Here is a 27,347-nt window from a genome sequence, read left to right on the forward strand (position 1 = left end):
GAAATGCCAAGCGTGCACCCCAAGTCAGCCTTGTCATCGGGAGGCAGTGATGTATCATTTAATCTTGTCAAATATGCTACTGTTGCCATGCCTTAGGATTTACGGCCTTCCAGAGCAGGCTGTTGCTAAAACTCATGGAGGCATCAGAGCATGTCCTTGGCAGGTGTGAGGAGGTGGCAAAGTCTCAACTCTGTCAGCGTCAGCAGGGATTGGTGGCCTTACAAAGGAGACCGGAAGAGATCCCCTGACCCTTTCTGCCACAAGAGGAAGCAGTGAGAAGGGCCTGCCTGTGACGAAGGGGCTTTAGCTAGGAACCGAGTCTCACATATCTTTTCTTTGTTTCTGCAGGTAGGATCTTGCTCTGTAGTCCAGGCTTACATGAAACTCATTATGTAGCTCTGATTGGTCTTGAAGTCACTATGTAGCACAGGCTGGCCTCAAACTCTTGGCAAGTCTCTTGTCTCACCTCCTGAACACTGAGATTGCTGGCATGGGCTGCCACTTCTGGCTCCAGTGTCTATTTATTGTTTTATTTTATTTTTTATTTTTATTTTTTTGAGACAGGGTTTTTTTCTCTCTGTAGCTTTGGAGCCTGTCCTGGAACTTGCTCTGTAGCCCAGGCTGGCCTTGAACTCACAGAGATTTCCCTGCCTTTGCCTCCGGAGCGCTGGGATTAAAGGTGTGTGCCACCACTGCCCAGCTTTCAGTAACCTCTTATTGGGGATTTCCCTGTCTCCAGAATCACAAGAAACAATTCTACTGCTTCTCAATTTTTTTTATTTTAGTTTTTGGTTACAGCAGCTCAAAGGGACTGAGATAACTCTCATACAAGCTGCTGGTGCTGGGGTGGCTAGGAGGGACCATGGGTGCTCTATGAATCTAAATTTTGCAATGAACACAAAACCACTATAAAACATAAAGTCCACTTAAAAAGTATTATAAGACTATTATATCTTATGCCTTTCCCAATTCTGGATATCAATATTTTCTCCCATAATATTTACTAGTCTTTCAAATAAAAACCATGTCCAATTTTAATTCTCATATAGCTAGTTAGTAGTGAGGATAAACTTTTGATCAATATTTTTATTTTTCTATGGGTCCTTACCAATTTATGGTGACTCTTTAATTATGATGGCCATTCAGCCTTTCTCTACCATCTTCATGTCTGTTGGGGCTTCCTAGCCCTCAACCCCCTCTCTGACCAGTACTCAGTGAAGTCACTATCGTCTCAACCCACCTGTTTCCTACAACCCCATTTCCCACGTCATGTTCCCGTGTTCTTAGAAATGTGCCTACCAGAACTTCTGCCTCCTGGTTCTGCCTGGTCTCTGCCTGGTCTCACACCTGTACAAACCACCTGGGCCAGCTTCCGCCCCAACTTTCCCCACCTCAGTACAAAAACAGGTTTGACAGAGGTGGTGACTCTGGGAGTCACTTGAGTGGGTCTGTTAAGAATCAATTATCTTTCCCTTTCAGCTTTTCCCATGGACAGTTCAGTCCGTCTTAGCTTTCCATGCTTGTAAACAGAGAGCAAGTGTGAGACCCCAGTTAAATGGAGTTCCAGGTGACTTGGAAATGCCAGCATGTCTTTGATCCTTTATGCTCACGTTTAACTCCTCTCCCTTCTTCCCATCGAGATTTTCTTAGAAGCTCGTCTGCTTCTTACCCTGTGGGCTATAGCCAGATCTCTCCACATTATCCTGTCCCCACGCCACCCTATGCTTGCTGAAACTGTCACTGCTTTAACTGCCATGTCTCAAAGACAGAATGTCCTGCCCTATGGAAGTGTCTTCTTGACAATATACTAGGGGTCCAAAATGTCCTTTCCCTTACACACACACACACACACACAAACACAAACACACACACACACACACACACACACACACACACACACAGAGAGAAAGAGAGAGAGAGAGAGAGAGAGAGAGAGAGAGAGAGAGAGAGAGAGAATACAGAGACCTTAGTGTGGTATGCTACAAATATTTTATTACAATATTCTTTCTTAATGCAAATTATTTTTGAGTCAATGTCTTAATACATAGAAGTCGTTCTTGCTTGTTTCCCTAGAGGGTCTGCTTTAGAAGGTATTGAGAGCTACTGTGAACATTGCCACTGAAACACATTCAATGTTAGTGGTTTTCTTTGCTGCAATGAACAGAGACCAAGGAACACTTGCTCTGCCTGCCATGGGTCAAAATCAAACATGAAGAGACATGGCTGACATCTAGGGAGTGAGGCCACTAGAAAAGATGCTGAGACAGACCAGGTCCACCTGAGCACTTGATGGGTCACGGAACGGCCTTTCAGATTCGGGGATGGAGAGCAGGTGGGTGAAGAAATGACACAATGTGCTCTGGCTCCGGGTCCTCCGGACATACAAAGACAGACCTCTGCAGTGTAAGTGTGGGCTCTAGAAGACATAAAACCTCCCGTGCAAGGCTTGAGACACAGAAAGAACCAGAAAGACTATAAACGAAGGCACATGCACGTTTGCTGCAAAGGTTACTGCAAATATGGCCCCAAAGATGGAATTCAGCTCAGCAGTCTGTCTCACAGCAATGCAGACGTGCTTAGGGCGTCATTGTGCCTCCTGCACAAAACTAGGAGCGAACACAATTATTGGAGACGGGTCTGTCCCACAAAAGGTCATGGAGAGAGAGCTGTACAGTCTCATCTGAAAAAGATGTCATTATAAGGGACAAAATCGTTCATGGACTCAGCTCCTCTGTGGCAACAACAAAACAGCCAATACTCAAGACATAGACAAGAGCTATGTGCGAGCAGAGCTGGAACAAGTAATGCAAATGAGAATGGAATGATGGAATGCCGCTGTGCCCTGAGGGCCAACAAGCTAGCAATTTCCCAGTACCACAGTCCCACAGCATGGCCACATCTGTGGTCAGTGCAAGTCACAGGTAGCAGGTATGCAAGCATTCCAGAGGGAGAGCAGCCCGGATGTCCAGACTAAGTCTTTGGATGTGCTGTCCTGTGTGATCACCATGCTCTTGACCTTCGAGGGATCCATACCCTGGCTTTCCTGCAGTTGGCACCAGGAGTTCTCAATGCCCATCCTTCCCCATTGCTTTTCATTGCTCCATCCTGGCCACAGCTGTGACCACTAGGTGGCACTGTCCACATCAGTGACTTCTCTACAGAACGAGGGTTCCCAGTCCCCTCTGAAAGAACCTCAGGGCTCCCCAGGAGCCTCATATTGTCATAGAGAACCACACCAATTCTTGGAGTGACATGAGCCCGCCTGTTTTCCATGTCTGACCTTTAAGGAATCCACTTGAGCCTCCCACTTCCCGCACTGAGCCAGAACCATGTGCTGTGTTATTGGTGCCTAAGGGGGACAAGCAACCCATAGTAGTCCTTAAATCCTAAACAGACCATGCAGGCCTCATCCTCAGAGCCTCTCTGTTCCCATCTCTACTCCAACAAGTCAGAGGGAAAGGAAAGGAGATCCTATAAAAGCTAGGAAACAGGAAAGAGAGAGGGGGGAGGAAGAGAGGGAGGGAGGGAGAAGGAGGGAAGGAGGGAGTGAGGGAGGAAAGGAGAGAGAGGGGGGGGTATTGCTGAAGGTCAGGGCTGAGAGCAGAGAAGCCTTGCATCTCATGGAGGGATCCTCTGGGGTCCTTTGGAGATGTCAGGCTGAGTTCCGCAGTCTGAGGAGCAGGGCTGCTGGTGAGGTTGGGTGGGCATGGACTCAGCATACCTTCCCAGGCTGGCTGCTGTCCCAAGGGGGCAGTGACAGGTAGTCCTGATGCTTCAGGGACTTGAAAAACTGAATGGCTGGCATCTGGGGCATGGGCTGGCAGGGAGGCTTTTTGACAGACAGATCCTGGTCTAGGTCCACCATCTCCAGACACAGGCCTGGAGAAGGTGGTTTGCTATGTGGTGAGAGGGAACCAGGCCCCAGGCCAGGGAGGAAGCAGTAGTCACCCACCTGCTGAAGAACAAGGAGGCCTTCGTGGTGTGGGGATGTTGGGGCTACCTCCTCTCTGTGCTCTCCTGGGCTTACTACAGGGCTGCTTGGCACAGGAGGGACAGGATTTCTCAGAGGGATCTTGGGGGGCTGGCTCATGCTTGGAGGGAGCTCCACATAGTCATCAAATTCTGGGGGTGGAAGAGCTGGGCTTCCAGGAGGAAGCCCAGGCAGTGTGAGACAGACACTAGGACCCTGAGCTGCGGGCAACCCTAGAGAGGGGCCCAGAGAGGTAGACAGGGGCCCTGTGGGCAGGGTGAGCACCAGATCTGCAGGAGTGACATAACCAGAGGCCACCACGGGGTCCCCAGTGTCTCCAGAGTTTAAGGACAGAGTCACTGCATTGTCCTTTGGCTCCTGCTCCTCCACCCTCAGGTCGAGTGAAGGGCTGTCCCTCTGTTCCATGGAAGGGCTCTCTGTGGTCTTCGGGCTAGACTCACGCTCGGCATCCACAGCCTGGCCCTGGCCCATTGCCTGGGACAGTGGTACCAGCTGTACTTGTCCTCCGGGAGGCAGGCACAGGTACTCCAGGGAGTGTGGCAGTTCTGGCTTCAGACTGCCACTTATCTCTGGGGACACATGTTGGCCTTGGAGATTAGTCAGGGACTGAGTTTTAGGAGGCCCCAGGTAGGGACCGTTAAAGTCAAAGTTGGGTTTCTGGTTCTCAGGTTTGCCAAAATGGGTTGGTGGGTCTCGCTGGCCATCGGAAAGCTGTTCCATGAGTTCTGATGAGGTGACTGGAGTTAGGTCAGGCCCAGATGGTAAATCTTGAACAATTTTAGGAACCTCTATGGTAAGAGGTGACACTTCATTGTCCACTGTATGTGAATATGACATCCTGTGGGGACAATGAGGGTAGAAACAAGGAACCTAGATACGTCATGTATACCCAGTCAGGCGTCCTTTTCAGAAGTCCTGACCCCTCCAGACCTCACAGTGAGCACGAAGGAAAGGTGGTGGTGAGACCCAGCAAATAACATGTGCCTATGTTAGTGTCCAAAGGATCATGTACCCAGGGCTTAGTTCACATTCCTCCTCTAGGCGTTGCTCTTATCTTCTGCTCCTCACGACCCACTATATTCAGGGTAGGGCTTATATTTTCTTGGGTACCATGGATGCCTTCCATCCTTCTACCCACAGGGCCGCTGATTCACCCTGACAGGTGGGTGGGGTTTAGTCTCACTACACAAGTTGAATCCCTCAGATATGCACTCTCTGCCACCTATGAAGCCACTGCAGTGCATGGCTTATATAGCCACCCTGGCAGGGAAAGGTTTCCCACTTAAGGATGCTGCCTCCAATCCCTCTCTCTCATGCTAATCTGGGAAGGAGGAAGATCTTCCTCATGTCTACCTGGAGTGGCACTTGCTACAATGGGTGTCATCCCCTACATTCACTTCAGAGACCCAGAGGCTATGCTGATGTGTACAGCTGAGGCGTATCCTCCCACAGGCTACCCAGGGACTGAATGAACCACTCACCCCTGTAGCTCAGCAAAAAGGTTGCTCTGTGGCCCCTGGGGGGTAAGGTTCTTAGTGGCAAAGGCTGCTGTGCTGCTAGGAGACCAGAGTCCTTTTCCTCCATCCTAGAAGGGGAAGGGCATTTGTGCCTGTGAAGGTGACACCTCAGGAAGAAGGGGACAGTGGAGGACTGCATGTATATATGATGTTTTCCATGAGCTCCAGACATGGAAAGAATGTCCCCATGGTGAGACTCAGCTCAGGCCTCTGACAACAAGAAAGTGAGAGGCATCCAGGGGATGGTCACACCCTGAGATGTCAAGCTCATGATGGAGCACGTCATACTGTTCACCACAGCTTCATCTCCCACAGTTCTTCTGCCCATGGCCATTGGGTCATGAGATGCTGGCAGCCGTTCCTTTCCATTTTTCAGACCCCTGTCTCAGGACCTGACCCTCTGAAGGCACCCTTGATGCAGTTGGCTCTCCACCAGCTCAGAAACATCTTATGTTAGACTCAAGTCCTTTCCTGGAGGCCCTCAGCTCCATCCCTATCCCCAGGAGCAGCCCCTCCTGAGCTTCCTCTGCAAAGGAATGCTCTCTGTTCTGTCTGTGGTACCAGACAGTGCTAGGGCAATATGTGCACTCCTATTCCTTCGGGTACCCAAGGAGTTCAGAGATCCACCTCCTGCTAGCCCCGCCTCCTGGATCTCCCACCCTTCCTCACTGTGACAACATTGGGACAGGGACCAGCAGCATCCCCGCCTTCTTACCTGGAACAGCAGGCTCTTGCTGGGGTTGGGGATTTTCTCCTTCCACTTTCTGTACAGCCTGGAAGACAGCGGGAAGATGTGTCAATGAAGGTTCCAGGGATCTCTGGGCCAACTACTCGTGTGCCCAGGGATAGAGGGAAAACTGAAGCCAGGTGATGAGTGGCAGCGTGGAAATCATACTGTGTCAGGCTGTGTCATCCCTGTGACCCTGGGGCCCAGTACCCACTTGCCTCTGTCCACAGACTGCCCTTACCTGCACCCATAGGCACAGCCAAAGCGGAGGGCCAGGAGCAAGATCAGCACGAGGACGATCAGGATGAGGACGATCCCCCATGTGGGCATCACTTGCTCGACAAGAAGGAGAAGGAGCATTAGGTGGGAGGCACAGGATGCAGGCTAAGGGAGGAGCTAGGGTTCCCAGGCCCTCTGTGAGGAAGGCTGGATACTTCGGGAAGAATCCCTGGGTCTGAACTCAGTGTTCAATGTGGGGAAGTTCTGCCCTCAGCAGCAGCAGAAGTACCCAGAGGGGACTGACTGACCCTGGCAACTGGGGAGACTTTCTGAAGAAGGCAGCTCAGAGCATGACCTCTAGGATCAGGGAGCTTCAGAGGAGAAGGAGAGTGGTCCAGAAAGGGGTCCCTTCTGTCACGACACTAGCCTTCTTGACCTGGGCCCTATAAGTCTCCCCTGTCTATCTCCTGAGTCCATGGCTCCAATCCTCCTCCTGCCTAACTGGCGGTCAGCCCGAGACTCCCTCTTCAACAAGTCCTGCTATGAGGAATGCTTTCTACCACTGCCACTTCCCAGGTCTCTAACTTCCATGGATCTTGCCTTGCACAGGTGGCCACCATGGGGAGAGTGAGGATTGAATGCACCAACCTTCCAAAACCAGGCACTCATGTAGGTCTATGGACAGTACAGCTTTGCAGACATGGGAACGAGAACTCAGATTGACTAATCGTGGCTGCCATAAAGTCTAATCAAACCAAGGTGTCTAAGCCCCAACGGAAAGGAAAAAGGACAGTAAGACAGATCCACTCCTCTCCCAAGTCCCCTCTCTCAGTGTACAATATACCAGCTATCATTTCCCAGGGACAGTCACGGGGGAGGGAGGCCAGGGTAGAATGGGTCTAGAGCTTCCCTTGCCCTGTGCAGTGGGACTGTCCCAGGAGTGTGGTGGCCAAGAGACATACCCCAGTCGGTGGTCCAGGTGCTCTCCTGACTCCACTCACTCCAGATCCCATGGTATTCAGGGAGGGGCTTGACCCTCACCCTGGCCGAGTATGCGGTGGAGGGCAGCAGCCGTGGCAGGGACATGCTATGGGCATGATCTAGGATCTCTGTCTTGCCGTCCTGTAGTGACAGGTGTGTTGACGTTCTAGTCCAGACCAGGACCCCAGTTCAGAGCCTACTGTGACCAGCCACTGTGGTGGCCCCAGGTGTTCACTCTCCTAGCATTGATAGCCATACCCAGGCTCAAGCCCAGACTCTCTTTACCTCCCAATTTATCTGGTATGCTGCCTTGGCCTAAAATCTTTCTGATCCAGGATTATCTTACTGGTCCAGGTCCTAGGCCATGAGACAGTGTGGTGGTGATGGTGGTGGTGGAGGAGGTGGTGGTGGTGGTGGTGGTGGTGGTGGAGGTGGTGGTGATGGTGGAGGTGGTGGTGATGGTGGTGGTGGAGGTGGTGATGGTGGTGATGGTGGTGGTGGAGGTGGTGATGGTGGTGATGGTGGCGGTGGAGGTGGTGGTGCTGGTGCTGGTGGAACTGGGGGTGACCCACTCTTACATCTCAGCTTCCCTGTTCCCTTTCTGAGAAGTCCTGCTTTGGGGTCTGTGGAGCTCCACTTAGCATTTAGGTGCCAGGCTCTGCATACGGCATGTGTTCTTGGCAGGACCTACCGGAAACACTAGCTTGGCCCTCAACAGCTACAACATTGGCTGATCTGGTTCCGGGGAAGAAATATACCCAGGCCTAGTGATCACCGAAACCTTCATTCTAGGCAGCTCTGCTACCCCTCTCTGTCTCTGCCTCTTCAGCTCAAGGGCAGTGCTGGTCACGGGACCTGTCATGTCACATCTGAGCCCGAACCTTTCATGAAGTAATGGGACTCTTGCCTTTTGACTATGTGGGTACTAAGGTCGTGGTAGACTCCAGGAAATAAAGGTCCCTTTTGTCCTCTCTTTCTTGCTTCCCTGTCCCCAACTTCCCCTGGGTCCTGGTTCTCACCTCCCAGCTGTCCAGCTTCTTCTTGTACTGGACCTGGAATTTGTGTTCAATGTGAGGATAGGAGAGTTTCTTAGTTTCCCAACGCAGGTTGTAGCTGTCTCCATCCTTGGTCACTTTGAGGCTGGGAGGGTGCATCTGGACTGCAGGGGGGATAATTTCAGAGAATTTCAAGGTGTCCTTTCTCCAATGGTGTGTTCCCCATAACCAAGCTGGTCCTAGCTGCTCTCTTCCCTGGACCTATCTCCCCAATCCCCTGCCATTTTGACTCCTTAGAACTCTGTGGGGTTTTGAATGAGATGCTGCCCCATGGGCTCATATATTTGGATACTTGGTCTTCAGTTGGTGGAACTCTTTGGGAAGGATTAGGAGGTGTAGCCTTGATGGAGCAGGTGTGTCACTGGGTGGGAGGACTTTGATGTGCACTCTGCCACTAGCTTTTGGTTCAAGATGTGTGTGTGGTGGTGCATGCTTCTAGTCCCAGCACTGGGGACACAGAGGCCGGGAGATTTATGTGATTTTGAGGCCAACCTGGACTACATCGCTAGTTTCTTGATAGCTAGGGCTCCACAGAGGAACCCTGTCTTGAAAAACCAACCAACCATCCAACCAAACCAGGTGTGCTGAGGGTGCTGCTCCAGGTTCTGCCCCTGGTGCCTGCTCGCCCTGCTCTGCCGTCATGAACTCTGACCTCTGAAACCATTAACCCAAAGGAAACACTCTCTTTGCTGAAGTGCCTTGGTTATGATGTCATGTCACAACAATAGAAAAGTTTCTAAGATGAACAGCCAGCGTTACTGAACTGCAATGTCCCTCCTTGGACCCTGGGGGAGCGGCTGAGGTAAGCCACAGTGATGAGATGGTCCAAAGCCTGGTGCTTCTGCTAGTGTTGGATTATAGGGGGAAAAATTCAGCAACCCCTGGCTCCCTGTCTGGGTACATGGACTGTTTGAGTTCCTGGACAACACACTCACTTCGTGGGAAATCCATTTCTCTGCTCTCCCACTTCCCTTGTGAGGTGCTCTTAACTTCCCCATTTTACACACAGGGAAACTGAGCCCCAGATTGAGTACAGATAAACACTGAGCAGTAAAGAGCTTGCGTCTCCACTGTCCTATGTCAACCACTCCCCTCTGCTGCTTCAGTAACCCTGGGAGTAGCCTCAAGCCAGGATGGGCTAGTAAGTCCTTGTTATTCTAAAAGTCCCCCCATACAGGCACACATCAGCTGAGTTAGGCCTTCAGATATAGTCAGATGACCGTCTTCCCACCACACTGAATCCAAACTGAAAGTTTTAGACCCTTGGTGACAGCCTTGCACACTTGGCCAGCAGACCACAAGCTGAGATACGACCATGTGTTCAGACTTTCTCATGTGGCCCTGATGTACATTCTCAGAGAGCTGGGAAACTCAAATGAAGCCCCTCAGTCACTCTGGGCTTCTCTTTCCCCATCAAAACCAAAGATTCACAGCTTGATGACTTCTGAGGGCTTTAACAAAAGAAACGTGGGTGACGATAACACATAAAAGGGCTCTCTTGAGTCAATGAAATTCCTTTTCCTGGAAGGAAGACACCATGAGAAACTGCTGGGTGTGAACTCAGGTGGCAAGAGATTGTCTGCTGAAGGTGGCACGCATGACTGGAAGGATGGAAAGCCTTCCTTGTTTTACGGTCTTTGCCATGTGCCGGGAAGGTGTGACATGGATCTATAAGGAAGCCATCTGCTGGCACACACTCCTTCCCTGGCACAAAATTAAAACTTAGAGTGGAGTTTGGGACTGAGAACATTAGTTGGAGGAGAAGGCTGGAAACCTCAGAGGGAGAGGAGAGTTAAGGATGGCCGTCCCGGGAGGGGCAAGTGTGTGGCTGAGTGGAAGCAGGAGGGGAGGAAGGAGCAGTTTCAGGTGCTATTCTAGAGCACTGACAAGTGTCATCTGCAGCAGATGAGGTACAAGCGGGTTGTCCCTGGTTCCTCTCTCTCCACATCTCTCTCTCTTTCTGTCTCTGCCTTTCCCTTTCTCTGTTGCATAAGCCTACGTGTGGGTGTGGGTGCCTATACATAGGTGTAGTGAGGAGCTGAGCAGGTCTGCTTTTTGTCTTGCCTGGCTCCCTCCCGCATGGCTAGCTTATGTCCCAAAATAATTACACGGAAACTGTATTCATTTAAACACTGCCTGGCCCATTAGTTTCAGCCTCTTATTGTCTAATTCTCACATCTTGATTAACCCAATTTTAGTAATCTGTGTAGCACCATGAAGGGTGGCTTACCGGGAAGATTCTAGCCTGCATCCATCTCGGAGAGAAGAGTCATGGCGACTGCTTGAGGCATCTGACTAACTTCCCTCCTTCTCAGCATTCTGTTCTGTCTACTCCACCCACCTATGTTCTGACCTATCAGGCCAAGCAGTTTCTTTATTAATTAACCAATGAAATCATCAGATAGATAGAAGAACACCTACATCACATAGGCATGCAGAAGCCATAGAAAGTCGTTTCCTGTCTTTTCTTGGTGTGCTATTCCCTTAAGACAGCTTCTCTCACTGACCCTGGATCCATGTTAGTAGCCAAAAAGCCCCAACAATCCTAAAGTCTCCTACCAGGTGCATATGAGCACACTCAAACTTTTATGTGGCTGCTGGGATTTGAACTCATGTTCTCATGCTTGTTCATGAATCACTCTTACCTAATGAGACACATTTCTAACTCCAGAGAATTCATTTTGTCACCGTGACTCACTGGTCTGAAAATCTTTGAAAGTGACAGACAGAGGTGCCGAAGTGGTCCCTATATTTTTTTGGGTGATACAATGGACCCAATAGCCCTATAGCCCTGGGAACCCATGCAGAGCAGGGCAAACTCACTGTGTTCAGAGCTCTTGATGAACTTCCCTTGTTTCCGCAGCCTAACAGAGACTGTGTACTGGCTGTGTGCACTGGGGTTGGACACGGTTAGACTGCAGTGGTAGCGGGTACAGAGGCTGCCCTGCAGCTCCTTCACCACCGGGGAGCATTCCTTCTCCCTGGGGAAGCAAAATAGAGCTGAGAGTAGGGTCATGGGAGGGGACATCAGGCTAAGACCTCAGAGAGGTACAGCCCTGGGGATAAGAAGAAGCAGGGCAGCATGGAGAGGCGACACTCACGGAGCAGCCGGACTGGAACGGTAAAAGAGCCCAAAGGAAACAGAGCCAGCCACCTGGTTCCACACCTCCCAGGAGCAGCTGAGGGACTGGATGCCATCGAAGAAGCACTGCAGGTTCTGAGGCTGGGCCTTGTCCCCTGTGGGAACACATTGCCCCTCAGCCACTGCACCTTCACTCATTCCTTAGGTTGGGACACTAGGTGACTCACAGAGACCTGGCTGTGGACCTCAGCCTAACTCTGCCCTGGCCTGCCTTCTGTGTATCCCCAGCCTGGACAGACACAGATACCTCTGCCCCATCTTGGGAGAGGGGACCAGTTCTGAATGTTGAGTGTTAGCATGAACACAGGGACACAGGTGACACTGGACCCTACGTACAGTCCAGCATTGTTAACACAAGGGTCTATGCTGCTGCTGTTGCTGTCATGACTGTCTCTGCCATTATAGGACACAGTTGGGGCCATAAAGCTAAGGGTGTGTGAAATGGAGTGACCAGATAGAGGACTGGGGACAGAGCTCTGGTGGGAGGTGCCGATGACAACACTGGGTGGAAGTTAGAGCCTCGAGTGTAGACTAAGTCTGCAGTGCCTGGGCTCCTATGAGGAGCACTTCCCACAGATCCCATTACCTGGCTGGGAGCTCCATTGCACCTCAGGGCTCCATCTGCTGGGCCTTCCAGACAATCTAGAGCCAGGGGACAGCCGAGTGCGCACACGGGCCACATAAATATTGCTGGGTAGAAACAGCTTTGATGGCAGGGAGACCCACAAGTCACTGGTGTTTAGTCTGGGAGCATCCTGTGGAGAGGGGAGCTGAAGAAGTAGCCTTCTTGGCCATCCCACCAGGCTGGGCACAGGTGATTCAGGGACCTACCTCCCAGGTGTCCTGAAGCCTCTTGTAAGCCACCTCAAAATCTACGTCCTCCTGTGACAGCCAGGGGACCTGGGCATCTCCAAGGGTCCAGTTCCACTTAAGCAGGAAGTGATCCGCAGAGGGGCTGATGCTGATGTTCTTAGGAGGTGGGGGCTGCACTGCAGAGGAGGAAGCAGAGGCTTTCTATGGTTGCATGCTGGGCACCTGAAGGCAGCCTGGCCTTCTGAGTACCACTTGGGCCCAGGTTCAGTGCTCACACCATCAGCTGATGGTCTCGAGAAAGAGCTTCAGGACCCTTACTCTGCAGCTTCAGACCTGGGACCTGAAAACTTGGGGACCAGATTTGACAGTAATTGTGCCTTCCAGGGCCTGAACATTTAATTAAATGGGGGCCTCCTCCTGCTCTCTGCTGTGTACTGGGCCTTCATTCCAGCAGAGGGCGCTGAGAGCCACCTCTGCTCTCTCTTCTGTTACCCACCCTCTCAATAGCTCAGGGGCCTCCTGTTGTCATTGCCCAGTGTAAGTGTCATCTCCCCTGGTGACTTTCTTGGACTCCTGTCCCCAGACAGAACCCCGTGTCCCTCTCTTGTCTCGCCATTCATTGTAACTTCCATCCCTTCCTTGTCACACCAGGGTAAGTTAGCTTTTTCTTATCCCATTCCCTATTTCAAGGCTTGAAATGCAGCTGCCTGTTCCTCATGTTCTCCCTGCCATTGTTCAACCTTTAGAACTTGATGTTTCTTGCAGACAATGTACGTGGCCAACTTTTCCAGCATGCCACACTCTCTCCAGACCTGACCCCCCCCCCCAATCAGCCTTTGCACATGTGCTTCCTAAGAATTGCTTCTGACTCTGTGTTCTGCCCAAACTGAGGACTCAGTGGCACAGTTCCTCCATTCCTCCTGGGAAGCCCTTCCTGATTGCCTGAGCCCTTTGCCTTCATCCCCTGCATATGGCAACTGCCTTCTAAGGGCTTCCTAACCCCCTTAGTCTGATGCTTTGAGCTACCAGGAGGAGGGACTCTTTCAGACAGCCAAGGCTCTCACTTGACAACAGATATCAACCTAGCAATGTTTGAGGGCAAAAAGACCCACAGTGTCCTCAAGACCCTGACTTCTCAGGTTTAGAATAATCATACAAACCTCAGTTTCCCCTTCAGTCTGAAATGCTGGTTTCATGTCTTCTATAGTCCCCAAGAATACCTCACAAATGATCCTTGGCTCCACCAAGGATCCTGTGGACCCATGCACACTCTTAGTCCCGAGAGGGTGGTGAGGAGCCTGGCTCTGAATCAGATGCATAGACAATGCATGGCAGTGTGACCTGTCATGGACATCCCTGCTGCCTAGCACTGGCTCTTTGGGACTTCTGTGGGTCTGGGAGCCTCATTCATATAGTAAGGTGTTGCAGCCATGAGGCAAGACAAGGGAGACCAGAGTCACTTGAAATTCCTACAGGAGTCACAGTCATTGCTCCTACAGAGGAGAGTTTGAGGCCTGGTAAGTGACTGAAGCAGCCAGGAATAGGGGGAGCCTCAGGCAGAGTGGTCATATCCCATCTGTTCTAACCCCAGGTCAGGGTCCCTCAACCTGGGAAACACTCACTCCAACCCTCCTCCAGGAACCTGCCCACTCTTGCACCCCCTGCTTAGGCAGAACCCCTGCTGCTCACCATGCTGGCCCAGTGGAATGACGAGCTGGATGCCCACATCCCGATCTGGTTGGAATGAGTAGTAGTCTTCATATGCTACACTGAAGCTTGTGTTTGCGATTTCACATTTTCTGGGCACACATCGGTGGGCAGACGGGCACTCTGACCAGACTAGGTCATCACTGAGGCTGCAGGACACTGGATAGTCCCTGTCAGTGAACACTTATTAGCTCTGATTTATGCCTGTATTTATTTAAGGTAAGTGTCTGACATACACACACACACATACACACACACGGAGAGAGAGAGAGAGAGAGAGAGAGAGAGAGAGGAGAGAGAGGAGAGAGGACGAGAGAGGAGAGAGGAGAGAGAGAGAGAGAGAGAGAGAGAGAGAGAGAACACATAAAAACTTACAGATTTGTAATATCTCTCTGGATGCGCAGCACCCAGGACAACCAATGACCCAGTCACCTTTACATCACCATAGTACATGCGTCTAAAACTCAGATCACGCTGAAACTCATGACCACCCGCTAACTGTCCCAAAGCCCACCTGAGACCAAAAGGACCCTCTCCCCCATGTCCTTAAAGAAAGAAGTCCTACACGTGTGATGCCAAAGCAGGGAAGTATCTGACAACTCCCTCCCTGGATCTTTAGTTTGTACACTTGTCAGTCAGTTCTTTCCAGACCTAACAAATTGTCCCTGAGTATGGACTCTCATGCTGCAGGCTACGCAGTCTTGAGTCCTGCCACAAGGAATGTAGGTTTCCCTGTGTGTTTGCTAATCGCGCGCATGTTGAAAATTATGAGTGAGGGAAGTGGGGACTTGCTTTGGTGTAGGATTCGAAGAATCTCGCTGAGTAAGGGAAAGACTTAGGATGGACAGACAGGGTGACAGGATAAGGACATGGCACCATTCTGGTGATCGTAAGTAGTTTGGATGGTGGTGGTGTCTGAGCTGGTCAGACCTGCGCCTCCTTGAGAAACAGACTCAGTAGTGTTCCCTGAGAAGCAGGAAAGGAGGTAGAAGACACTTTAAGCGAAATCTCTCAGTCAGTAGTCACGCTATCATTTCCTCCCAGTAACTGAAGTGGGGTGTGGAGATGAAGGCAAGAGAAGAATCTGGCTTTTAGCATTGGACTAGAAATGGCCATCGTCATCTGAGAGTCTCTGTCCATGGCCTATAGTGGACTCTCTGAAGACTGCATATAGATAGGCCAGGGCCACATTTAGAGATCTCACACCCTACAGTGGACAGAGGAGAAAAGGAAGCAAAGAGAGAATTGTTAAAGACACCAACGGACCATCGTGAGTGTGGCAGCTGGGAGTCAAGTGGCGGTGAACCACACGGAGGTCATCCTGGGAGGGCTGGGAGTCGAGGGCCCAGGCTTGGCCATTTGACTTGGGGTATTTCTGAGTAATGGGTACAGTTTGGATTTCTTGGAGACAGCCACATCCTAGGGGAGTGCATTCAGACAAGAAATATGGGAAAGGCATGAGGGACTGAGACCCTTAGAGGGGGCTGTGGTAGGAGCAGAGGAGAGAGAGGGACAGGGTGCTCGTGGCAGGAGAGGCCTGGTGCTGCAGACACCACTTCAGGTGTTGGGTGGAACATATATAAGGTGACTGGAAATGGTGGCAGCACATCATTGGTGATGCAGAGGCATGAGGGCTGTTGGTGGCAGCAAGGTCCCTGGGCTTCAATACCAGTGGACCCAGTGATACTCACTTTTCCAGCCTGTGATAAAGGGTCATGTTAATGAGGCCCTGGGCATCCTCCAGGTCGGCCCAGCTACAGATGATGCGGCTGGTGTAGTCATTGTAGCACCTTAGAGTCTGCAGAGGGATGGTGTCTGACAAGGAGAAGCAGGAGAGTCACAGTCTTGCCTCCAGGTGTCCCCTGTCACACAACTCTTGTTTTTGTTTGTTTTTTTGTTTTGTTTTTATTTGGGGGGGGCAGGGTCTTTCTGTGTAACAGGATGGTCCTGAAACTTGCTATGTAGACCAGGCTGGCCTCGAACTCACAAAGATCCTCCTGCCTGTGTCTCCTGAGTGCTGGATTAAAGGCATGCACCATGAGGCCCTGAATCCCACAACTCTTTTAAGCACCAGCACCTCTAGCTTCCTGCTGAGGCCCACCCAGGAGAGCAGATAGATGGAGGGCCCTGAGCCTGGTGGGGCTGTGTTGGGGACATTCCTCTTCTCCAGGAACATGAGATGCCAGCGGATTCTCAGCTGTAACTGCATGTCCTATGCTGCACAGGCCTCACTAAGAGCATCGACCACGTTGGCTCTGTTCTCTGTGGTGTCACTTGGCAGGACAGACACAGCAGGGCCTGAGATGTAGCTGTCACCTCCCTATCCAGAGTCCTGATCATCTGAGCCTTGACCTCTGAACCTGTGCTTGATAAAGGGAATGTGACTTTCACGTTGACACAGAGGAGGTCTCAGGGGCACTGAGGACTGTCTTCCAGCCTCGGAAGACTCTAGACTATCCCATAGGGCCTCTGAGTAGAGAAGAGGGCTAGGCCTACTGTGGGGAGAGAGCCTTAGGCCAGAGCCCCCAGAAGGAAGGGTTAGGGGGACCCTGAAGTCCTCAGAGGAGTAGAGCGTCTCGGGAGGGGCAGAGAAGATGCTGGCTCACTGGAGGCTGGGCTTTAGGGGCTACACTGAGCAATATGAGGGCGCAGAGGGAAACCATTGGCCTGGATGCCCCAGGGCCAGGCAAGGATGAGCAGGAAGATGGAGAACAGGGAAGAGAGGGGCCTAGGGAAGTCCTGACGGAGAAAAGGAGGGTGCAAGAGAGAAAGGAAGACAGAGCTGTATACAGTGGATGGAGCTGCTGGGGATATGGTGGGTGTGGTTCCTAGCAGACTCAACTAAAAAGAGGGGCGAAAAGGGACCGGAGCCTTCAGACTTACCTTGTGCCTCTGTCACACCAGCTTTCCAGCAGAGAGTCAGCAGGGTCATGTAGAGCAGGCTCCAAGTCAGTGCCATCTGCTGGTGCATTCTGGGACTTTAGGGACTGCACAGGTGGGCTGTAGTTATGGGCAGGGTGACATCCTCATTGTCCTGGGGTCCCGTCTCCTTGCCTGGCTGGGGATTGGGCCACATTCATGTTACAGGTCTATGATTCTTTACTCTGAGACTGCAGAAGGGTTTGTAGTCTGAGAGCTGCCCAGGAATTTGCTGATATCAAGTGTCCAGAACCCAAATGAGAGGCCCTCATGTGTGGTGTTTGGGACTGTTCCCTTTCCTTAGGTCTTTTTGGCCTAAAGCATGATCATGTGGAGAGACAGGACTGATGGCCTCTGAGGCAGCAGGTCCCCCTCGGGCAGTGCCCAGAGATGGAAGTGAGCTGAACCAGGCCCCACATATGAGTGCGCACAAACACACACAGACACACACAGAGACACACACACACGCACACACACACACCCTTGTTCTCTCCTACACACAGAGTCTGGTGCTCTCCCCACCTCTGCCCCATTTACCCTCAGTTCTCCCACAGGCCCTTCTTCTTCCCAGTTCCCCTTTCCCCGAAGCCTGGGGATTTCCTCATTTTCATTACGTTCACCTGGGAAGTACCAGAAGTGCGGAGCCTCTGTTTGTGTCTCCTCCAACAAGGCCATTTGAAACTTCTGTCAAGATACACAGACCTATCTTTCCATCTATTATCTGCCTATCAGTGCATCTGTCTACCTATGTATCTATAAATTATCCATCTATCTACCCATATTCCATTTCTGTAGGTACATATCTGCCCATTTTTCTATCCATCCATGTGCATGTATCATATATCTATGTCTGTCTACTTATTCATGTATCATCTGTCTATCTATCTATCTATCTATCTATCATCTATCTAATAATTTATCTACCTATCTATATATGAATCTATCCATCATCTATTTCTATCTATTAATCTATCATCTGTCTGTCTGTCTATAGATTTATTTCTATCATCTATCTATCTCTGTCTGTCTGTCTGTCTGTCTGTATATAGATCTATCTATCATCTATCATCTGTCTTTCTATATATTTATTTCTATAATCTATCTATCTACCTACCCACCTATCTATCTATCTATCTATCTATCTATCTATCTATCTATCTATCTATAGATCTATCTATCTACCTCTAACATTGCCAGTCTCTTACATATCAATCATCTACCTATCTAGTCAATAAACACCTTGACAGGAACAAGTGTTATTTTACCCCAGAATGCTCTATAGAAATGGGAAAGGAATCAGTAAACAGTGTAAAATGATGGAATATTCCATTTGAAAATGATTATATGACTGAATAACAACACACACAAATCCCAAACCTCTGCCTCACACCACTCCCCAAACGAGAGGCTAAGAAGTTACTCACTAAGGGTACAACCACATCAAACCGTTGCCACTTGAGCTGTCTAAGCTTAGAAGTAATCAAAGGATTCAGAGACAAAGAGTGACGAAGGTGTTTTGAAGGCCAACTCCCTGCCTTTTATAAAGCCACCAGAGTCACCGAGCAAAGGACAATGTGGCAAAAAGAAGCCATACCAATGTTTTAATCTGGGAGGACTGCTGTCACCGACCACCACTGATGAAGCAGTTCATAAAAACCACAGACATTTATTTCTTGAAGTTCCGGAACATGGAGAGTCCAAGGTACACGCAGGTTTGAAGCCTGACAAAGCCTCTTCTCACGGGCTTCTCACTGCTACTACCATAGAGGAAGCATCAAGGGAGCTTCCTGGGATGTCTAATATAAGGGCGCCAATCCCCCATAAGGGCTCACTCCTGAGACTGCATCACTCCCAAAGGCCCCATCTCCAGTACCCTCTCATTGGGCATGGGGTTTCAACATAAAACTTTTGGGGGACATGGGCATTCAGTCCCTAACACTTCAAGTCATGGATAACAAGTCACCCTGATGGACTGAAAGGACAACAGAGCTGTGTCATCGAAGAACATGAGCAGAACATTTCAACAAGCCCAGAGAATTCCGTCAGTCCCGACAGAGGTTTAACACCCACCATCAGCTGGGAAGTGTGTGCAGAGCTTTGCAAAAATTGATACCTCTTGGTGAAGGCAGCTGTTAGAGTCCTTACCAACAGGAAACGGTATAGGGATGAGTGACGGGTCCACCATGCCACAGCTGTGAGAGGCAGCTGGAACGGAGCCCAGCCGTGGCTTAGGACGCTCCCTCTCTACCCATGCTTCCCTGAGAGGTTGTATTTCCTGATTGGCGGCGACAGACATGTCCTGTGTCTGCTCCAAGGCAGATGCTGGCAGTCTTTTATTGACCAGACAGAGCCTATGGACAGCAAAGGTTGAAGCTCTGCGCCTGCACCCTTGGTTACTGCAGAGCCGAGAGCCATTTGAACCCAGACTGCTGCTGTCAAAATAAGATGTCAGAAGATAGAGAGCCAGGATTTTGGAAAAATCAACGCAATGATGGGTCAGATCACAGAACGGACACCAAAGACAAGCACCCGACTGAGGTTGGTGGGCAAAGACGAGGACATGGACAAGGCAGGGGACACTGTCACAGACACCATGAACGCTCTGTAGAGTAAACCAAACAGAGGGCAGAGAATCAGAGACGCATGTGGCCCACAGTACCAGCTGCCTAGCTGTCCCTTACCTTCTTGGGTCCACTTCACACAGAATAAAAGGTAACGCTCCTTACTCTCCTGCTACTAGGCATGGTCACATGACGAAAGGCTGTCCAAAGAGATGGGAATGGAAGCCCTATGTGTACCTTCTCCAAAGGCCACTGGAAAGGCATGGGCTTGCGCGGGAAGAGGTCTGATTCTTTCCCCCTTTCTTCTTTTCTTTCTTTCTCTAACCCCTATCTCAGAAGTGATGGTTGGAACTCCAGCAGCCATTTTGGATCCTCAGGCAAGGATGGAAGCCACATGCAAGGAGGGTGCAATAGGAAGAGAACCAGGCTTCCTCTTGTCACTTTAGAGTGACTACCACAGCCTGAGGTCCACTCTGGGGTCTTCTTAGGTGTGGGGAAGCTGGACACCTGGGGAATTAAGCGCTGTTGGTGAGAGTTTTTATATGCAACTAAAATGCACCTGGAAACACCCTCTGGACTTAAAGTCCACTAACCAAGAAACAAGGGGGAGAAACTTGATTCAAGGAGGCTGCTGAATAAGGGACAGAGACCGAGCTCAAACCTTCAAGATTCCCCATGATAACATGTCATTCACTTATGCGCTAATGCAGTCTTTCAAGGAGAGGGGTAATCCTAGAGAAGCTTCCAGAAGGAAATGAAGAGCAGGCTGCTTTCAGCAGGGTAAAGGTCATACTGGCAAACGATTTCTCAGGAGAGCCCTGGTTTCTAAGCACACACTGAGGACACAGGGAGCTGTAGCAGGTAAACGTATTTGCATAAGCCTGATGACATGAGTTCAAATCCCAGATTCCACAGTGGAGAGAAATGAGCCCAGAAAATTATCCTCTGACCTCCACGCCGGCTGTGGTCCACGTGTGCCCTGCCCCACATAAACAATACTAAACAACATTTAAAAAGACCAAGTTCTCCTTGATGTTCAAGGGGCAACTAAAGTGTTTGATTCCATGAAGGCCAGGAAGAGTTTTCAGATATTTCCTGAAAAAGGTTATTCTAGCATTTTTTTTTTTTAAGGGAAGACAGATTCCAAGCAAGATAGGTGCTGTATCGGAACAGAGACACCAGTTACGTAGGGAAGAACTGCCACCACATGAAACACAAGTTAGCACACATCTGTGGCAAGGGCGAGGCCAGAGCTCAGATGACGAAGGTGGGAGGTGGCTATGAGGCTGGAGTGGAGGAGAACTGAAAACTGGCTTCGTGAGGGCAGAACATGCTAGTGAAGGCCAGTGCCGGTGTCAGATATAAATGAGGAGGGGTGATTGACAGGTAAGGGTTGAGTCAGGGCCTTGTGTGGGCATCAACCCCAGCTACTAGGGAGGCGGTGGCAGCTTTATTTCAGACTAGGAGTCTGGGGCTAGCCTGGGCAACACAGTGAGAATCTTTCTAAACAAAACAAGTAAGGGTTAGAAGTCACTGAGGGTGAAGGGTACGTGTAGAGACAGGAGAACTGAAGAGAGAAAGTGGGAGACAGAAGTGTTTTTATGCTCTAATTTCTAAGCTTATGAAGAAATATAATTTTTGGTGAGAGGGACAGCAAATGGAAATTTGCCCCCCCCCCACAAAAGCAATTTCACAAGCCATTTGGATACAGATTTGTTAAAGGAGCGTGCATGGTGGCCACATATACAGCATTTGACAAGGGAAGGGGAGACACTAAGAAGTCTACTCAGTGCGGCGCCAGCCAAGAGGCAAAAGCACATTTACTTGATAGGACCATCAAATGGTTAACACACAAACCATTCTGATGACCTGAGTTTGTCCCCCTGAAACCCAGGGCAGTGTCAGAGCCATAGGGGATTTCATGGCTCCCCTCCTAGTCAAGGCAGGTATCAGAGAAAGTCCCACCTCTGTCTCCAGGGGTCGGTTATGCTGAGAATAATCCTGAAGCTCAGTGCAAGGGAAAGAAGAATACAGAAGGATGTTTCATGCCCTGGATGAGCTGATTCTGAATCCCAAGAAATGGGAGAGAAGAGACATGCTGGATTTGCAAAGAGAAAAGTAACTGTAGATAAAGCAAAAAAATAAAAATAAAAATGATAAGATATATATATATATATATATCAAGTGTGTCAGGGCTTAGAAAGCCAGAGCGCTGTCTCCAGCCACTGAGAGGAGAGGGGCTTCACACTTGTGACTGGTGGCTTCTACTCAATGAGGGGACTGTGCTTTTAAATTAAGTTCTTTCTTTACATTTTATTCTCCAGTGCAATCCAAGGTGGATTAAAGATCTGAAACTCGAAACTAAAACATTAAAAGCATTAAAAATACATCTTTAATATTAGGGGTTGAGTAAAACATCGAAACCAGAAACCACAAAGCAAAGCAAAACGCAAACCAGCAGACAAGGCTGGAGAGGTGGCTTGGTGGGTCAAGGGTCTGCTTTGCAAGCGTACAGACATGAGTTCGAAGCCCAGAAGCTAAGTGGTGACATGCACTTTTGATCCCAGCACTGGGGAGGCAGAGACAGTGAGGCAGAGCCCAGGGGCTTTCTGACTGGCCAGCCTGGTCTGCTCACTGAGTTCCAGGCCAGCGAGAGACTGTCTCCAAAAACAAGGTGGGCTGTACTTAAGGAAGGATGCCAGAGGATGCCAGAGGATGTCGTCTGGCCTCCACCTGCACATGCACACATATATGTATCCATACGTCCAGGAACACGCACACACACACACAAAGAGAGAGAGAGAGAGAGAGAGAGAGAGAGAGAGAGAGAGAGAGAGAGAGCAAACCAAAGAGTGACAGATGATGGAATCATTTTATGATCCAAGACATTGTAAGCCTGACAAAGGAAACAGAGAACGGTAGCCCAGGGAACTGTATTTTACATCGCATGTAAGGAAATAAGACACATAGGCTAACTGGTTTGACTGTCAATCATGAGGATGAAGATTATGAAACAATACAAAGGGAAACGTCATCCTGTCGGTTGAGTCTTTGCAGGGGCGGGGCGCCGCCTTCTGATGCGTTTTCAGTGTAATGACTAGACAATAGCTGCTGATATTTTAAACACACCTCTGGGATATGACTCAAGCCTGAGATGCTGCTAGCCTCGCCACCCACAGGCTGGAAGCTGTTCCAGGCTGCAGGGGAAAAACAAGAGACCAAGCCAGGAAAAAGCCATGGCAGAAGAGCCTCGAGAACGTGTGGTAGGGAAGGTCCGAGGTGTTCGTAGCGAGAGGGAAAATGGGTTTCTGGAGTGGGTGAGACTGTCAGATGCTGAGGAAGCTGGAAAGGGCAGCCTGTCTGTGCTGAGGTGAGTGAGTCTTCCTCTGCTGCTCAGAAGGCCGGGAAGAAAGCATGGCACCGAGAGGGAAGCTTTCCTCAACTGGAGGGTAGCACACGAAAAGAGACAAGATGCTGGTGATGAACTGAGGGGCTCTGCCGTAGGTCCCCAAGCCAACAACAGGCCCCGCACAGCAATGAGAGTCGACCTGTCTCACTGATGGAAGCCTGTAGAAGTGAGGGTGGGGCTGGCCAAAGGCAAGCCAGAAAGAGTCCTGTATGTTGCGGCATTCCTTCTGAACATACGTGAACTTGACGCTCTGTCCTGGAGCATTAACTTGTATTTTAATTTATATAATATAATAATATATATGTATACACACACACACACACACACACACACACACACACACACACACACATATATATATATATATATATATATATATATATATATATATGGAAACTTGGTTTTTAAATTATGAGTGTGGAAAAATAACCATATTCTAATGGAAACCAAGACTGGTACATTGGCTACATTGCCTCTGAAAGTCACATTAGAAGAACTGCTAGGATTTCTGTCAATTATTTTCTGCTCCATTTTGTCTTGTTTTATACCAATGGTATGGTATTGGTTACTCTGGACAAATGTTAGAACCATTTGGACTTGCTTTCTTCATCTATATCGCTCCTGTGTCTAAATGCTGGCTATGTTTTCCATTAGGCATTCATTAGAACTGACTTAACCAAGAGGCAAAAGGCCACTCTGGGGTTTTTTCTTTATTTGTTTATGGTGTGTCACACACGCTTCTGTAAGCAGTGTTTGCTTGTTGATAAACATTCACTAACACAAAGTCACAGGACATAAGCCCATATTCCCAAGATTCTCTCATTCTGAGCGACGTCAAAAAGAAATGTCACATCAGATGCTGAAGTCAGAACCTTTCCACTTCAGAGAAGACACTGAGCTTCCTTATCCAGGTCGGATTGGATAATTTAAGAGCAGCTACTTCTAATTATCTACCTAAAGTCCTGCAATTGCAGACATGTGTTTGCAACATCCATGACTCTAGATTATGCTAATCCTTAATAAATCTGGTGTCTGTGTCATTGACATTAAACACTGATGAGCCCATGCCCTCTCTGACGGTACTGGGACATGAGTAGCTTAGCACAACAAAAGTAAAACTGATGAATGGAGGAGGGGGGTTGCCAGGAGTGAGTTCAAAGTTTGGTCACTATGAAACTACAAAGAAGCGAGGTATGATTTAATGAAGTCAGAATCTGAATATGCAAAAATGTTCTGGCAGGGCCTCTGAGGTGGGAAAACCCTAAAGACAGGCCCAGGAGCCTGTCTGGTGAGGCTACAAGCCAGTCCCCTGTGGGGACAGAAACACACACACACATGCACGATTGCACCTGTGAGTCTACCTGCCTACACCCAGGCTCTTATCCTCTGTTACAGTAGAAAAACTGAAGGCATGGGAATGAGATAATTAATCAGATCATATTTGCTTTGAGAATTTCAATAAGAACAGTCACTGTGGGAAAATTCTTACAGAGAGAGAGAGAGAGAGAGAGAGAGAGAGAGAGAGAGAGAGAGAGAGAGAGAGAGAGAGAGAGAGAGTAAAGTCCTTAAGAGTGGATGGAATTCTTTTATAATTTGGAATGTGATCCTAAATTGACAGAGGGTCAGTTATGGAGGAGGAAGGATGCCCAAGAGGTCTCAGGCCATTTGCTTTGCACTGTGTGTCGCAATCTAGAAAAATCAAAGGAGCTATTTTTCAGGCTCCTTGTGCTGTGGTCAATGTTGCTAAAGAAAAATCAGGATTTGAGGTTTAATATCTTCCCCCGTGGGTGGAGTGTGTGGAAGTTATGCAGAATGCAGTCCTTAGGCAGGTGAGACTGAATGACACCATCAGAAAATCTGGTCAAGAGGGTAAGGGCAGCAGTTGTCAGCCTTCCTAATGCAGTTGCTCATGTTGTGTGACCCCTACCATAAAATTTCCAGTGCTACTTCATAACTGTAAATTTTGCTACTGTTATGAATCGTAACGTAAATACCTGTGTTTTCCGATGGTCTTCAGTGCCTCCTGTGGAAGGGATGATTGACCCTAAAGGGGTTGCGACCCACAGGTTGAAAACACTGATCTAGAGGCAAGGCAGCAAGGGAGACACCTTCCTGAAGTGCTGCCGGGTCACCAACAGTAGACGGAGCTGAGAACAGGTGTCTCTGTACTCAGCAATGCTGGGTGAAGGAACAGACAGACCCAAGCCCTGTGGATCCTGTGACTTAGCTCTGAGATTCCTGACACAGACAGACAGAAGGTCCTAGGAGACCCCAGGGACTCACCAGAGAAGGACGGAGGTCTGGGGTTATACGTTGAGAGAGCAGCGGCGAAGGAGGAGGAGCCCACGGGACAATATCTCTGACGCCTTTCAGGTTCCATTACCGGATGTTAGGTTCCATCAAAAGATTTGTTAGAGCCGACCGTATGGTAGGGTCTGAAGTGACATGTCAACCCATCCAGACAGAGAAGTAGTCTTCTTTTAAAGCCCTTTAGAAAGAGGTAGGAAGAGGAGAGGCGCTGCACCACAGAGAAGTAGATAAATGTCCCTTCTCATTGCCTAATTAGGTTCAAAGGCACTGAGGGCTGGGTTTGAGCAGAGACAGGGGCCTGAGCCTCAAGCAGATTCTTGGGTTCACAGGTCATGAGATTTCTCTAAACAATGGTTAATGTATGACATGGCATGCGGGGCCAGTGAGCCGGTTAGTGTGTGAGCCGTGAGACCTGACGGTGATGGGGCTGCCTCTGACTCCAGTCAGCAGAGGGGCTGAGTGTACCGTCATCCAGGAGGGACAGGTCCCCTGCTATGTGATGAGGCACCCCCTCAGCTAGCACCATAGGTACAGAACACAGACATCTGGGTCTGATCCCAATCACCTGCGTGGTCTGGAGCACAGTGTGATGAGAAAGAAGAGAGAGAGAGAGAGAGAGAGAGAGAGAGAGAGAGAGAGAGAGAGAGAGAGAGAGAGAGAGAGAGAGAGAGAATTTCTCTACAGGACTTGGGATAAAGACGTGCTGCAGACAGAGGGGGGTATGTAGAACCTCCCACGGTACTGGGTGTATCTTGGCAAGGTCACTTGGGAAGGATCCAGAGACATACCAGATCATTCAGCACTCTCTGCCTCTGTCTGCCTGTCTTTCTTTCTCTCTCTCTCTCCTCCCTCCATTTCTAGTTGAGAACAGAGGGGGGCATGTCTCCCACTCACCCTATCCCACTGATGTGTGGCTGGGAGCCCAACACACAGGTGGCACAGTTAGATAGAACACGGCGCTTACCCCCCAGGCAGAGCTTTCAAGGGAGTCCTCCCTGCCAGCAGATCCCCAGAGACAACGCTGGCTCCTCACAGAGCCTCAGAGCAACCCTAACTCTACCCTTCCCAGAGCTCTGACTGTGTACCCAGCCGGTACACTCCTGGGAGCCCCTCCCCTACAAACTGCCCTGGGGTCAGGGAACTAGTCTTCCCAGGAAGGCCAAGAGTACCTCCTCAGGTCTCTGGAGGAAGATGCCACCCCAACTCCTTCTCCTCCGGTCCCTTTCGATCCTGGAGAGCCCGCAACTGCTACTTTGAGCCCATCCTCAGCTCCACAGTAGGAAGCCTTACCTCCGCATTTGGTACAGGCAGCTGCCTTTGGGAGCCTCCAGGAGCAGGGAGCCTTAGGCGCTTCCTATTTATTTGTGCCACGTCGGGAGGAAACAGAGAGCAGAATGAGGAAGCACCAGAGCCTTTCACAAGCTGCTTCGCCTGCTTCTCAGAATTGCGGACATGAGTCTCTGATAACACTCACGGCATTTATTTCTGCCAGGGAAGCTTGCACCCCACTATCTCCTGGTCAGCTCTCACATACACTTCAAGTCTCAGTCCAGGAATGGCCTCCTCCAAGTCGCCTTCCCTGATCCCTCTGGAGGAAACAGGGGGCAATAGCCACCTCCCTGCTGAGCATGGGCCCAGAGCCAGGCAGAAATAGGCTGGACCCCAAGGGCACCACTTCACAGCATGTGGCTTTATGCAAATCAGCTACAGGTGGCCTCTTCAGGCCTTGGGACCCCTTGTGGTATTTTTCTAGAAGCACCTACAAACCAGAAGGCTTTTGAGGGAAAGCCATCAATGTGGAAAAGCTAAGTTCACAGCCCTCAGTAAGCTCCAGAAATATTCTGGATCCCTGGGGTCAGCTTCACCTTCTCCATCCTGCCCTAGAGTCCACTATGACCTTCCCCCAACTTGGTTTTAGGGCAAGTCAGGGTCTGCCTCCATTCCCCTCCTTCAGTGATCTGCCAAGGCTCACACCTCATGACTGAGAGTGAATGAA

General features: G+C 49.9%; 1 protein-coding gene across 5 annotated transcripts; it reads right to left on the reverse strand.

Moving 5' to 3' along the window:
- Positions 1 to 1,970: 1,970 nt before the first annotated feature.
- Positions 1,971 to 26,783, reverse strand: Csf2rb (colony stimulating factor 2 receptor subunit beta). Of its 5 annotated transcripts, none has more exons than XM_038343349.2 (15): positions 26,642 to 26,783; positions 25,325 to 25,529; positions 17,036 to 17,210; positions 15,844 to 15,967; positions 14,135 to 14,322; positions 12,464 to 12,621; positions 12,219 to 12,387; positions 11,592 to 11,727; positions 11,314 to 11,471; positions 8,455 to 8,594; positions 7,417 to 7,576; positions 6,477 to 6,567; positions 6,224 to 6,281; positions 5,473 to 5,576; positions 1,971 to 4,829 (listed from the first exon to the last, which is right to left on the reverse strand). In XM_038343349.2, exons 3-15 carry the CDS (start codon positions 17,121 to 17,123, stop codon positions 3,713 to 3,715), a joined length of 2,691 nt encoding a protein of 896 aa, XP_038199277.1. In that variant the 5' UTR covers positions 17,124 to 17,210; positions 25,325 to 25,529; positions 26,642 to 26,783; the 3' UTR covers positions 1,971 to 3,712. The 5 variants fall into 5 exon arrangements, with proteins under 5 accessions (XP_038199277.1, XP_038199278.1, XP_038199279.1 ...); XM_038343350.1 differs by having other exon boundaries at positions 26,521 to 26,652; XM_038343351.1 differs by lacking the exon at positions 26,642 to 26,783 and adding an exon at positions 25,764 to 25,782.
- Positions 26,784 to 27,347: the final 564 nt, after the last annotated feature.

Source organism: Arvicola amphibius, chromosome 9 (genome assembly GCF_903992535.2).
Source record: "Arvicola amphibius chromosome 9, mArvAmp1.2, whole genome shotgun sequence".
Taxonomy (NCBI): domain Eukaryota; kingdom Metazoa; phylum Chordata; class Mammalia; order Rodentia; family Cricetidae; genus Arvicola; species Arvicola amphibius.

Bases quoted from the DNA above. Each gene is read 5' to 3' on its own strand.
- Csf2rb (XM_038343349.2), bottom strand. From the start codon at position 17,123: ATGCACCAGCAGATGGCACTGACTTGGAGCCTGCTCTACATGACCCTG. The intron at 15,968-17,035 runs GTAAGTCTGAAG...TCTCCTTGTCAG, and splicing joins TGGTGTGACAGAGGCACAAG to ACACCATCCCTCTGCAGACT. The intron at 12,388-12,463 runs GTAGGTCCCTGA...CCCTCTCCACAG, and splicing joins GGCTTCAGGACACCTGGGAG to GATGCTCCCAGACTAAACAC.